The 15,260-nt window shown below is 38.3% G+C and overlaps 1 protein-coding gene across 1 annotated transcript in view; it reads right to left on the reverse strand.

Annotated features, from left to right (window-relative positions):
- The window catches only part of zcchc7 (zinc finger, CCHC domain containing 7), a 59,894-nt gene that overhangs the window by 14,379 nt on the left and 30,255 nt on the right, over positions 1–15,260 (reverse strand). Inside the window, exons 3-6 of the mRNA XM_079617325.1 lie at positions 6,345–6,403; positions 6,036–6,173; positions 4,952–5,122; positions 2,743–2,778 (exon numbers count right to left, since the gene is read on the reverse strand). Of these exons, the coding sequence (XP_079473451.1) occupies positions 2,743–2,778; positions 4,952–5,122; positions 6,036–6,173; positions 6,345–6,403 (404 nt within the window). The remainder of the gene's footprint in view (positions 1–2,742; positions 2,779–4,951; positions 5,123–6,035; positions 6,174–6,344; positions 6,404–15,260) is intronic.

Consider the following 15,260-nt stretch of genomic DNA (forward strand, 5'->3'; position numbering starts at 1 on the left):
ATTGGGGAAAACGATGTCCTTACAGATGTAAAACAGGCTGTGGCCATATTATATGATAATGCTGCCATAAAGTTTGAATACAATTGAATAAAAGAGTGAATAGAAATACAGTATCATCGCAACAAAACGCACATTTGTCCCAGATGCCACATTTGCTTGGTAAAACTTTCACTCTTTGCATAGCTTCTGTGAACACTCGCACTTCTCTGTCTGTCTCCTTTGGGTTTTGTGGCAAACTTAGTAGAGTTGAGTGGTTGTTTGTTAGTGAAGACAGGTGCAGGCCTCATCCACACACACACAGTATAAACAGACCCAGTACAAAGGGACTGGTCTGACAGAATGCCTTTTCACACCTGACTGGGCCTAGCATAGGGCGACAGGCCAGAGCTCCCAAAGCACGACACACACACACACACACACACACACACACACACACACACACACACACACACACACACACACACACACACACACACACACACACACACACACACACACACACACACACACACACACACACACACACACACACACACACACACACGGGTATCTGTACTGTATTTAACTTTGAGCCCTCTAGACTCTAGGATAGTTTAAAGGCCTTAAAGACCGTCTGTTGAGGGTGACTCAATTTAAGTACCTACACACACAAACAGAACCAGGGCAGGACCCAGAGGATGAAAGTAATGCACAAGCAGATGGACTCAGCCCAGCAGAACCAAGTGGACCTGAAGGAAACCATCTCACGCTCTTTTACACCACTATAAAGCCTTCAGACTCGGACAACAGTCCACATGCCGTCCACGCAAATAGCAATTCACAGTGACAGCAAGAGGCCTTTTGGTCTAAGCAGAACTAACATTTTGTTGTAAATAAATAATAATTATTTCAATAATTATTTCAATTATACTACTGAAGGATAAACAATCTCCTTCAAACTGTGTAAAACAACACTTTCTTTCTTTATTCAAGTCTTTCTTTTTATTTGTTGTTTCTTATCTGATTTTTAATTTTACAATAGATTAAGTGTATCAAAATCATACTAACACAGTAATAAAAGTATCTTAATTAATCTTACGAAGGGCAAATTAATACTTAATACAACTTAAGACATTAAAATGCATTAATATTACCAAGATTAAGCTTATTAACAGATAATTATAAACATGACATAGGATTAATATAAATTTTTTTATAATAAAATATAATACATTTATTATTAAAATTATGTATTATGTTATAAACATGAAATAGACTGAATACAATATAAAATTATGAACTATAATTAAAATGAATATTCATGTTAATACGTTTTTGTGTGTGTGTGTGTGTGTACGTGAATTTCATGCATATCATATGCATTTAAAGTGCACACATATGTACACACAGACATACATTTATATTTCGTAAACAGGCAGAAGCTTATTTCAAATGAGACAATTGTGGATTTGGGTTTTATGATAGGAAATTATTTTACTTTTTTACTGAAATATATTTTATTTTAAATGCTACTTAACCACAGACATTAATTGTAGAAACAATAACTGTCATAACTATGGTACATTGGCAGAAACAACAGTCGGACAGTATGATACGCTTTTCAAGGAGTGATAATAATATCAGTTTCCTTTGTGCTCCGAGCTCAATCAGTACAAACTCAGGAAACACTTTTTTTTTTCAACACCGAGGAACAAAACCATAAAGCTGAGAAACGGTGAAAGTGAGGAAGATTTTTAAGACTTTTAACCCTCCACGCAGCTCTTTAACAGCCCTAGAGGCAACATTTTCTTTTCATCCCACCTTTCTTTTTTTCCCTCTCTCCACTCTGCCACCCAGCGCACCAGGCTAGCGCTAACGATCTGGCCTTTTCATTAGGCAGGCTAGCTAATTAGACTGTGTGTGTGTGTGACGGGTCGAGTGACTGCTCGGCGCAGCGCGATGCTGGCAGCCCATTTCATGCTTTATCACGTCTTTTAATTGACAAACAACCTGCTCTTTTCTCTTAGGCTGAGGTCTATATTCCAGGAGTCTGCGCGGATGTGTGTGCGTGTGCAGATGTTCCAGCGCGCCCCTTGACGTTTAGCTGTGTGTGTGACTGTCACATGCCTTCTCACCCTGGTGGATCTTTAGGGAGAAAATGCTCACTGAGTTTGCCAATTAACCACTTTCAGATTGTTCTGTGACAAAACACAGACACAGAGATGCAAATACTGAGAAATGCACACAGCGACTCAATAAAACTCGTGTAAACCAATCGTGTCATTTTAAGGAGTCTCAAAGTCACATTCAAATATTAAATTGCATTTTAAAAATTCAGTGTATTAAGTAACTTTATACACTTTAACACAAAGCTAGTTATTAAAGCAGCCCTTTGTGGCGAATGAAAGCTGATCTCTCCTCCGCTTAGACACACCATCAGGAGTCCACCATTTATACACATTCACACAAAGACAAAACCAGCGGGAGTCTTTTCTCTGCAAGCCACAATCAGGACTAATAGAGCTCATGATGAATGTGTGTGTTTCTATACATGTGAGCTTTTATTGCACACAAATATGCTTCGACTTTACTTATGTCACAAAGGACTCCAGTCATTTTCTTAATTCAGACGCTTAACACAGTCAGTCACCTGGAATTCCCTCAGGCAGATTCTGTATGCATTCAAGGTGTTCACACACACACACACACACACACACAAGTTGTCTTCACATTTTATATGAGAGACATAGAAACAAATCTTACCGTAAGGTGGTACTGTCTCCAGATATCTGGGCAGGCCTGTTGAGAACAGAAAAAGTCAGTGTGAAAACATAATGTTTACATAACATGACAGTCCTTTAGGTCCAGAAACACAAATAAAAAACAATCACACAGATGTTTATGACACAAAATCCATGGAGTGCATCAGAAATCCATCTTTTTATCTCTGCTCTACATTTCCGTGCTTTGTTTCGTCATCTTTGGATTAAATGTACTGCAGAATCTAAATGAGTGAAAACTTTTAGGGCCTATCAGGAAACTATTCATGAACTGGATGACGTTTATGGAAGGATTGATAGTGTTGATGATAAAGATAAAAGGAAATCCAGCAAAACAAGAGAAGATGAGAAGATGTGGACATGAAAGGAGATGGGAAAATGAAAGAAAAGGCAAGACAATGAGAGAAGAGAAGAGAAGGTGGAAAAGAAGAATGAAAAGGAAATGGAATAGAGAAAATGAAAGGAAAAGGGGGAAAAAAGAACAGAGAAAAAGAGAATGGAACAGGATAAAGGAAAACAAAATGGAACAGGAAAACAGAAAAAATAGACCAGGAAAAAGAAAGTGGAAAAAGACAATAGAATAGGAGAAAGGAAAAAGAAAATGGAACCGGAAAAAAGGAAAAGAAATTGAAAAAGGAAAGGATAATAGTAGGAGAAGAAAGAGGTGCGGTGTTGACAGCTCAAGTCGTCTTAACAGACACTGAGCGAGGGTGGTTAGCGCATTTGCCCTGCGAGCTTCCTGCATTTCTGTGAAAATTGAAAGTGCCGAGGGCACAGCAGCCAGACTCATTTATACAGTTAGCTTTTCATTTAACCCCACCTGAGAGCCGGGCAGAGGCTGGAGGGTTACCCTGCTGAGGGTATTGAAGGAAACCTTCAAAATCTTTAAGAATCTGCTTTCCTTTCCCTCGCTCACTGTGACAAGGTTATACAGTAATAAAGCTATTAAAAACACATTTCCATACTGCCATGATCTTTATGAAATGATGAGTTCTTACTGTTGTTTTAGACTTGTTTGAGGGCACCCAAAACGATGACCCGTTGTCTATTGGTCGTCTAAATCCATGACAATTGAGATTTTCCTGAGCTTTGATAACATTTTAATTACAATTTAATTACAATTTTAACAATCTGGGTTCAGACTGTCTCGAAATTTACATATAAGAAATATGTAAATATCAAAAACGGTGGTCTTTATTATTTAGAGGTATGTTACAGCAAGCCCAAAAACCGGAAAGTAAATGGACCGGCTGATATTTTTCAACGCTCAGAGTTCATTAACAAATGCTACATAGCAGTTTTTGGGACTAGTGTAATTATAGATTATAAGCATAATTAAAAGTCATGTTGTGCTGGCGGCTGAAGAATTGTTTGTTCAGTTAACCAGTAAGATCAACTAAGCTCTGTATTCCATATTTACTATCCGTTCAAGATTCATCAACAACTAGAAGTCTTACAGGGATGATTGGGCAGTATGATTGTGACCATGTGATGTGAGAACTTGCGGAGTTTAGATAATCAGAACAACTTCTTACTTTGACTAATAGAATGCTGCAGAATATCTTGCAGCAGGATTGTTTAACTGCACCCAAATCCTAAATGTGTTTGTTTGTCATGTTATGCATGAATGGGGCCAATTCCGTTTCAATTAAAACTATGCCAAAAATATATTAAAACTGTTTCCAAACCACAAGACAACAGAAGATGAACAAACTTAACAAGCTTTTATGGTGAGTGAATGTTCTTGCGTTAAAAAAAAAAAACGGAAGAGAATACAAGGGGCTTCGTAAAAATTCAACGCTCATGGCGCGAGATGTTGAATAAAAAAAAAACAAGCAAAATGCAAACCGCATGCAAGAAAAAACTAGTCCACTGCACTAATTGCAATGACCCTGACCCATCCCTAGTTATAAAATACAACTCCAGTCTTTGTTTTAACAAGCTATATCTTTTTCTCTTTCATCTCTCCTGCCGTTTTTAAAAGTCACTTGTATCTCTTCCTCCCCCATTTCTATCTCTCTCAGTGGGGTTGTTGTTGGGGGTGACGAGTGGAGCGTGTGTCCCACTCACAGCCTGTGAAGCGTCTGTCTTAATGAGAGAAAGAATGGCCCAAGAGATAGACTCACAGACACACACACACACACACAAAATGCAACAATACGCAACAAACACTCCCACATAGAACTACTCACGTCAATGAAGTGCCCGGTCATGCCACAGCGGTGGCAGCATTTGTGCCAGCGAGCTTTCTCCAGACAGTTATCATAGGTGTGGCCGGGCAGCGAGCAGTTATAACAGTGACGGTTCGGACAGGTCCTCAGTAAGTGTCCGTGAAGCCCACATAATGAGCAGCATGGCATCTTCTGCTCAAACACACACAATGAGAACAACTCTGATACTTAGTGACACGAGCCTAAATTACAAAACACTATTAAGTTGATACAATCATTGTTCTTAATATATTATAACTAGTAAACTTTTGAAAGAATTATCTTTAATCATTGTAAATCTCATTAAAGATATGTAATAATAATAAACTAACTACACTAAACCTCAGTTTCCACAGCTATTTTATGCAAAACTAATTAAATTGTATTTATAGTCTCTCTCAAAAAAAAAAAAGTAGTATAGTATATAAAAGTAGTATAAAAAGAACAGACATCCTTACACAAAAGAATACTTTTCAAACTTTTCAAAACAAACATGTTATAGTTTATATTAGGGTTATTCAACCTTTTATATTCAATACCAATGCTCATAATTTTTGTAGCATTTTATAGCATATACATAATAGTATAGTAACATACTATTCTTGTGCATGAAATTCATTTATTAGATTAAAAAATACAGTAAAACAGTGACATTATAAAATATTAAAACAATTTAAAATACATATTTTCAATTTAAATATATTTTAAAGTGTAATTCCTATTTTTGACAATCCAGTAAATAAAACAATTTTGTATAGTCAAAATATGTGAATGTTTAACATATAACACAAAAACTTTGACCCAAAATGCTTTTTCATCCCAGAGTTTATCGTGACCTACAAAGTGTTACATTATATCAAACTGTCTGAAATTCAAAAAACTTGATTCTGATTGGTCAATCGCAGCATTTTGAGACAGTCGCTAAACTCTATAGCTGACAGTTTCTTGGCTAATCCGGTACTATATGTGTCAGCACATTCATTGAGTGGAAATGAGAAAATGTGGACCTTTGCTGTGGGGCAGCTGACTGTAGTATAGTCAGAGTGAAGGGTGGATAATGATGTACCTTCGGTGTGGGGCAGTTTTTGGAGAGATGGCCAGTCTTTCTGCAGTTGTGACACGTGATGGATTTTTCAGTGTAGTAACGGTTTGAGAAGCGGTTTGAAACACGCCTCGGGCCAACCCCTTTATTCGAGATCTGAGCCTACACACACACACACACACACACACAAAATGGTAATCACCTCCTATCAAAGACAATCCTTAAAAATAACAATTATTTTCAGTTTTAAAAAGTAACTGGAAAACTATGTTATAAAATACCAGTAATATTTTTTTTTTATCAATTTCAGATTTGACAAAAATGTCACATTACCCATTTATCCTTTTCTGATACAGTCCAGGTTTGTATATTCCCTCCATCATTTGCATGTTCTATGAAAAAAAAAGATCAGTACATGAGAAAAACAATCTCAAACCATTAACATGGAATTAAATAAAACTTCAATAAGAGATTGTATGCGATTATGTGTGTGCGTCTTATATTACAAGAGAAGAGGCCCACTCCCCTAATTTGACCTTTTTTTAAGATCATTCTCAAGAGACAGAGAGACAGTTACTACAGCAATACACAGCTGCACGTCTACACACACAGCTTTAAAAATGACACACACACACGCATTTGTTTCACTATATTATTGAGGACATTGCATAGACTTTCATCGATGTTATATCAGGTTAAATGATATGTTCTATGGCCTAATCCAACCCCTAAACATAACCCTCACTAGTCAGTTGTCATAATATTTCACTATATAAACGAGGACATTTGGCCCTCACAGGTATTGCCAAACCTGCACATGGATACATAAAGTCACCAAAAAAACAACAACTGAAAATTACATGGTAGAGTACAAAGTAATAAAAATAAACAAAACAAATCTCTGGGAAGTGACTGACCAGAGCTGACAAGGGCCATTACACTATTGATGCTACAAAAACTGATGCTAGTTTAGCATGTCACATTAACTGTTCTGAAAAGTGATACTGATTCATGAAACAAAATTAAAATTTTCACAGACAAAAAGATACATTCAGATGCACATATATGCAAACTAATAAAAATGGTTATGAAAATAAACCTTATACGTTCATTAACTTGTGTGTGTGCTTTTTAAATCTACGCTCACAACACGTCGCAACAATGCCCCCAAAACATCCCTGAGGACCCCAAGTACAATAAACAGGAAACATTTCCTTTAATCCTGATGCCCCCCTTCTGTCTCTCTCAGACACACACACACACACACCTCCGTGTGTCTACGTGGGGGAAATGCCTCGTCAGTCACGGCCCAGCAATCACACAAAGCCAGAGAAAGGAGGACCTCACTATGGTAATCCTGCCAGGCCTATTCACAATGACAAACACACACACACACACACACCAAAGATACTATAATGTGCTTCTCATATGAATATTAGGAAATATTTTCATAAATCCACCTATAAATCAAATCGGCTTTATCCATAAATAAAATAGTGTGGGGAGTTTCTCCAATTGGCATCTACACACATTCTACACCACCACCAGGGAGGGCGCTAGAGAGTAAGCCATAATCAACATCACAAAAAACCTTTCGCTTACCATACAGCGAGACCGAGATGGAGGGATGAAAAGTAGAGCAAGGGAGGGGGGAATAGCGACAGATGCTACTTGTACGTCTCATAGGTATGCTAATTAACATAGAACCAACAAATAAAAATAAGAGGTGTGCGCGCAGGGTGCAACTTCATCAGTGTGTGTGTGTTTTAATGAATTCCAGCTGACTAATAGTCTGAGAGAGAAGAAAGCTGGCGTGCGCCCGGCCACCATCGTTGGGTCCACGGAGAACAAAACGGATGTGTAGGAGAAACTAATTAACCATGAACACAAGCTCCCATTAGACAGAAAGAGACTGAGATACTATTCTGACTTTAAGAGTACTCTGTGTGTAGGGAACAGGCCATGTGAAGGCGTATCTCAAAACACAAACAGTCTGGGATTCTCGGAGTGTTTCCTCTCACAGCTGAATCACAGTCCTGAACTAAACGGCTACTAAAACTTGTTAATGGGATCCTCATTGGAAAATTAATTTAGCCAGTTCTGAAGCAAACATAAAGCCACAAAGAATACCATAGTGAATATAAACTACCATTCAAAATGTTGTGGATGAAGATTTGTTTCATGTTTGTGAAAAAAGTCTCTTATGCTCACCAAGGCCGCATTTATTTGATCAAAATACAGTAAAAAAACATTTAAAAATAATAATAATTGTTTTCTATTTGAATATAATTTACATTGTAATGTATTCCTGAGGTGGCAAAGCTAAATTTTCAACATCATTACTCCAGTCTTCTTCGGTGTCACATTATCCTTCAGAAATCATTCTAATATGCTGATTTGATGCTCAAGAAACATAATATAAATGTTGAAAACAGTTGTGATGCCTAATATTTGTGTGGAAATTGTGATATTTGTTTTCAGGATCCTCTGATAAATAGAAAGTTCCGGATTCTCTGATAAATAGAAAGTTCAAGAGGACACCTTTTTTTTAAAGCAGGTTTTTTTGCATAATTTTAAATGTCTGTCACTTAATGCATTTAATGTCTCGCTGAATAAAATTATTAATTTATAAAAAAAAAAAAAAAAAAAAACTATTTCACAAATAATTACAAAGAAGTTGTAAGTTAGCCTAGAAATCTAGACGCCCCTAGCGGCAGCAAAATGTATTTTGCAGCCAGGGCCAGTCTAGCAACTCTCAATACACATTCTAGCAGCAAAAACCCAGATTGGGTCAGGCCAATCACGTCGTGTATAGAGCATGCGGGGCGGGCTTAACATATGACGACAGAGTTGCGACGGCTGGCATAGGCACTTGTAAACAAAGAATGGCGGCAGCAGCTGTCGAACAGCAGTCTTTCAAATCGGCTTTGGCCGCGACTCTGGAGGACTTGGAGTTAAGTTTCTCTTTAAGAAAAGAGCAAAAAACGGCACTTAAATCATTTTTAAAAAAGGAAGATGTGTTCGGAGTTTTGCCGACTGGATACGGAATAAGTTTAATATACCAATTAGCTCCGCTGGTGGGAAAACGCACCACGTCACCTTCTTCGTTGCTCTGATTGGTTGTAGCGCTATCCTATTGCGTGCAGAGGGATTTTGAGAGACAGCCGTTTATCCCGCCTCTCAGAGTAAGCCTAGTCTATGGACAGTGTCCAGACTAAACATCTTGATGTAAGTCTGGCTGGCCAGGCTAGTTGTAAGTAACACATTGAATGAAACGTGAAATTACAAAGCAGAAAACGTGATTTTTTTTTATTTTTTTTTTGTAAAATGTATTCCAATAATCTTTCTTAAAGCAGGGCTATGCAGCTTCAGGAATTTCTTCGCTGTATTCTTGCTTTTTGCTCGCAGGTTTCTCTATAGAGCTCCCCCTACAGCTTCGGAATAGATATTTGACAACACTGTCGAAAAACTTGTTGGCAACTCTCAGATACCAGAGCCTAGTAGATCAAAGACATCAAAGCAGATAGGACATTCTTTACAACGTCTTCTTCATTCGGGTTTGAACAGCATGAGGGAGCGCAACAATGACAGAATTTTAGCAGATTTTTTTGCCATAAAGCAATTCGTTGCATCGCGAGACCTGATATCACGCGATACTTCCTGACGACCACCATTCAACACGAAAAAGTATTAACCATTCCAATGACTCCGAAGCTGTTCAGTTAAGGTAATAAACCTGCATAGTTCACCTTTTTTTTTTACAGTGGTCTATTAGAATTTCTTATAAAATTCATTAAATGTGTGCAGAAACAGAGGACTATGATTCATCATAAATTAATGACATGAAAGTGGTGTGTATAGGTTCAAACTGTATTGTCACGTCCAATCAGTATTGTCACGTCACTTTCCTGTGGCTTTAGGCAGGGGTGTTCGAACTCTTGAAGGACCACTGTCCTGCAGAGTTTTGCGGCAACTTGCCTCAACACACAATCCTGGAATTTTCTATGCTTAGTAAAGACGGTAGACCTTGATTAGCTGGTTCAGGTGTGTTTAATCGGGGCTGGAGCTAAACTTTGCAGGACAGTGGCCCTTCAGGAGCAGGATTGGACACCCCTGCTTTAGAGCCACATGGCATTTAGCTTGGTAGCAGATCTGAGCACCCATGTACCAGCAAATATGGCAGTTTTATAAATTGCATACTTCTAGAGTGACCTGAGGCAGCCGGCCAAGTGCCTTTGAGATGAATAAGAATGCTAACAGATCCTTTTCTCTAGGAATTATATGGACTTCTTTAGGCTAATGTGTGAAATACCACCAATGTAGTCTCAGGCCCCATCCACACTACTGCGTTTTCGTTTAGAAACGAAGACCTTTTGGTACGTTTGCACCTCCCGTCCAGACTACAATGGCAAAAACGAAGACCTAAAACGGAGAAGTTTAAAAACGCTGCCGACCCCGTTTTCCGTTTTGAATCTCCGGAGGGCGTTTTAGTGAAGACGGTCAAAACGGAGGACTTTAGAAATGATGACGCAGAGGCTCACGCTCGGCTCTATGATTGGGTGTCATCAGTCATGGCGAATCCTTCCCTGATTCGTCAGGCACCCATCACATGACCCGTCCCCGGGAAGAAAACATACAAAAACAGCCTGGACTACGTAACGTTATTGACTGCAACATGGATAACGAATTACAAGCGTTACTGACGTTGATGTCTTTGCTAGCAGCTGTTTTGCAAGTAAATAATGCATTTTACAATGCTATAACTGCCTACAAGCGCCTGTTTACACCGGCACACGCATGCCCAGTGTTGGTGAATAGTCACGTGATCCGCGTTTTCAGTCGTTTTAATGTGGACGGAGATCAATTCTAATACGCAACTAAAGCGCTGGTGTGGACGGAGATCGTATTCGTTATAATTCTCCCTTTCTAAACTAAAATGCAGTAGTGTGGATGAGGCCTCACACAGTCAGACTTCTGACTACTAGTATCCAATTCGGTCTACTTTCTAGTATAGTTTCAAGTTTATTGTCATATTATGCATATTCGTACAGAGTACCACAGCAATGAAATACAATGTGCCTTAGCACTCTCTCAGCACCAGTCAATAGATAAAGTAGAAATAAAAAAAATAAAAATAAAAATAAAACATCCGCTCGAAGCTTAACCCTCCTTCCTCTTGCACTATCGTTCAATAGCCTTACAACCTGTGCATAGAAACTATCCCTAAAACGTGATGTACGCGTTGGGATGCTCTGCAAACGTCTCATATGAAGAGACTATGTGCCGGATGACTAACATCCTGTATAATACCCAGTGCCTTCCCAGTACTGCGTTTCCAGTAAATGTCCTGGAGTGATTCCAGTGGAACCCCAATAATTTTTGATGCAGTTTTTACTACCTTTGTCAGAAGATTCAATTCACTTAAAGTAGCCCTGCCAAACCATACTATAAATGTTGCCTGTCAATATACTCTCAATTGTACAGCGATAAAATGTTTTTAAAATGTTTAGTGACATACCATATTTCTTAAGACACCTCAAGAAGTAAAGCCTCTGGTGTGCCTTCTTAATGGCACAGGTGATATGGAGAGACCATGAAAGGGAGTCTGAAATATGAATGCCTAAAAACTTAAAAGTATTAACCATTTCAACTGCAGAGTTATTAATGTAGACAGGTAAATGTGTGGTTTTATTTCTTCTAAAATCTATAATGACCTCCTTGGTTTTCTCCACATTCAGGGACAGATTATTTCTTCGGCACCACATGATACAGTTTGTTGCTTTGTATATACTATAATACTTTGTTGCTTATAGCTTTCTATATTTGCATGCACTATGCATTGAAGGAATTTGAGGCTACCACCATTGAGCAAGGCACTTGTAATTAGACATATTCCCAAATGAAGCAGAATATTCAATGAGAACAAAAAAGTAAGGTGGGACTTTGGCTGATCAGAACTGATTGGATCATTAAAAATTGGGTGTTCAATAGCTTAATGGAGTTAGACCTTGATGTCAGTTTGCAATCAATAGTGGAAACACTGCCAGCATCTTTTTGACCCAAATATGGAAGCTGAAGGTAGGGGTGTGCAATATTTATCTTCTACGATAACATCGTAATTGTTGTTTTAATGAAATGCGAGGTGACATTTTCAAGTATGTCACTCACTTTGCAAAAAGCAAACAGACAAGTCTTGAGAGTCCAAAAGCATTCACTGCATGATAAAGCCTATTAGAATGTAGTTAGAATGCCCCAATAATTCAAGTTATGTGGGCAAAAAAATATCCCTGTATGAGTTTTTTATATTGATGATAACATTGATATAGTTAATATAATATACAGTGACATCACACAAGCAAGGGATCCATTTTCCTGAATATGATATTGATTTTATACAACAGTTCAACAAACAAGAAGTTAAATCTGAGTGAGTTACATCTTAGACACAATATTGTCTGTTTTTGCTCTTTCTTCATCGAAAATAGTTCTAAAAAAGCCGTAGCAGAAAATTTTTGTGCAACACTGTGCTTTCAAAAAATAAAGACATTTTTAAATAAAACCTGACAGATCTGTCCTTCTTTTAAGACATCTTTTGAACTTCTCTCTTGCCATATTTGTGCACTATGCATGTGCGTTAATCAGTTCATACATGAATAAGAGCTTAAATTAAATATGTTCATCATATAAAGCAATCGTCTCTCTTCAGAAGACTTGGATTAAATGCTCGATTCATGTGTGAATTACTTTTAACATGTCTTTATGGACTTATTGCAACATGAAGGTTTAGGGGAAATGGACAGAAATCTGGTCTATTAAAAATATCTTTGTGTTTTGAAGATGAATTTAAGTCTTATGGGTTTGGAACGACATGAGGGTGAGCAACTGATGACAGAATTTTCATTTTTGGGTGAACTAATACTTTAAGTAAGTAAAGGAGGTCAATTTTGATTTCATGCTGACTTAAACCTTGGGTTACATGCAGGTGGACTGTACCTGTAATGTACAGTACAGTACAGTACGGTTCGGTAAACCATGATCCGGCTAGCGTTTCCACCGCCAACAGTACCCTTACTTGATAGGCGTAGCGTTTGCCGGAAAGAAGCGATCAACGTCATTTTCGCACGAAGAAGAAAGCGACATAGTAAACAACAATGGGTGACATACAGCAGATCTTGTTCTTGCTTCTCAGCATGTTTGTCACAAGAAGACAAGCGTCGACATTAGGCGCCGCATTTCTCAATACCAAGTACGCAAAGTTCGGACTCCCGAGGACGCGAGTCCGGTAATTCTGCTGATGGAACAGCGCGTTCTTGAAAGTGCCACTCAGCTCCCTCTGCTACTCCGGTTATATGTAAGCCTACATTTTAGGCAACAATACAACAAAATGTGTTATAAAACACCACTCTGCCTCTTCGTTTTCATTTAAATAAAATTTAAACATTATAGGCACACAAATGTGGTTCAGGCAATGCGTATTGATTATTCACTGCATGTATAACGTTAGCCTATTTATAACAAAACAAAATATAAAACACAACCCTGTTATTCCAGGCAATAAGTGCATTTGTACAAATGTTGCAATAAACAACATTACAGTGATTATCTTGTAATAAAATAAAAATGACAAAAGTCAACCCTATCTCTTTTTGTTAAATTTCAGTAATCAACAATAGCCATTGTAAAAGTATAAGTAAAAGGTACAAGAAGTTATACAATAAGAAATAAAGCAAACAATTCAGTCAAATATACAAATTCAGCGCTCTAGTCTAACGTTACAACGGTAAAGTTAAATAGCCTAAAAATATGAAACTTCACTTAGCCCTCCGCCAAAACGATTGGCCAGGGAACGAATTATAGATTCACGAGACCAAAGATCGCTGTTAGGTCTACACAAGATTAATTATATCTCATGTTTAACCACTACAGAGACATCAGAGTCAGCGTCAGAACGACTAGCCGAGGAAAGGCTGTTCCAGGCGGGGAACATGAGCGCCGAGCTCCCGGTGATCGCCTGGATCTCATAACCTGGATCAAATTTTCATAAATCTTTATAAATAAACCACAGATTTGAGATTTGATTGGTCAACCAATCAACATTCAGCAGCGAGTCTAGCTCCACCCTTTAGTACCGTACCACTGTGCTGGGTACCCAAAAAGTGGTACGGTTCGGCATTTTGGTACTATTCCCAACTTTTGACAGTGGAAACGCAAATGATTGCGTACCGTCCTGTACCGTACCATACCATTCAGTGGAAGCGAGTCATAAGTGTACTGTAAATCATGTTAGCTAAATAACTCCTTGCTTCAAAAGGAATTTCTAGTTATTGGATAGATCTGTTGTCTTATCACAAAACAACAGAAAATAATCTAAAAAATAAAAAAAAAACTCTGGTGTTTGTATAGGCAGCACATAGCATCCCCTACTGAACCAGTGACACAAGTATCAATCCTGAGCACCTCTCTCCGCACTCGTCTCCCTTAACAACCTCCCTCAAGTGTAACCATTCAGCCTTCTTCAGCACAAGGAGGGGGAACATGGGACTGAACCCTGAAAAAGCTGATCAAAGCCTCGAGCAGGCCCCGCCGTTAACCAGTTTTGGGGGATGCAGGCCCTTTGTGCGGTGCTGTTGACTTCTGCCACTGGGCTGGTGGAGGGGACAAAGAGAGCGGAAGAGAGGCCAGCAGTCAGATTAACACAGCCATACATAACAATGGAGCCCGAGTGTGGGCGACCCCATGTACCTTTGTGTGTGAGGGTGTACGTTTAAGTGAAGGAGAGAGGGAAGGGAGAAGTTGCTCATGTTCAGCCCTACTTTTGGTTCTTACTGCAGGGCCCAACAATATAGATGGTCTGATGGCACAGGATCAATGTTAGTGTTTTGGGACAGCTCATAGAACTATCACTTCAACTATTTGGCTAACATGTACTACTGTTCAAATGGTTAATTCTTTTATTCAACAAGAATGCATTGATTTGATCAATAGTGACAGTAAAGACAGTTACATTGTTACCAAAAATACCAAAAAAATAAATAAAAATGCTTTCAACCGATCCTGAAAGTCATGGTTTCAACAAAAAAAATATATATATTAGGCAGCATAATTGTTCACAACATGAATTAATGAAATATTTTTTTTTTATCTCCAAATCAGCATATTAGAATTATTTCTAAAGGATCATGTGACATTGAAGACTGGAGCAATGATGCTGAAAATTCAGCGTTACAGTCACAGGAATAAATTACATTT

The sequence above is a fragment of the Phoxinus phoxinus genome, assembly GCF_949152265.1.
Source record: "Phoxinus phoxinus genome assembly, chromosome: 6".
In the NCBI taxonomy this organism is placed as follows: Eukaryota; Metazoa; Chordata; class Actinopteri; order Cypriniformes; family Leuciscidae; genus Phoxinus; species Phoxinus phoxinus.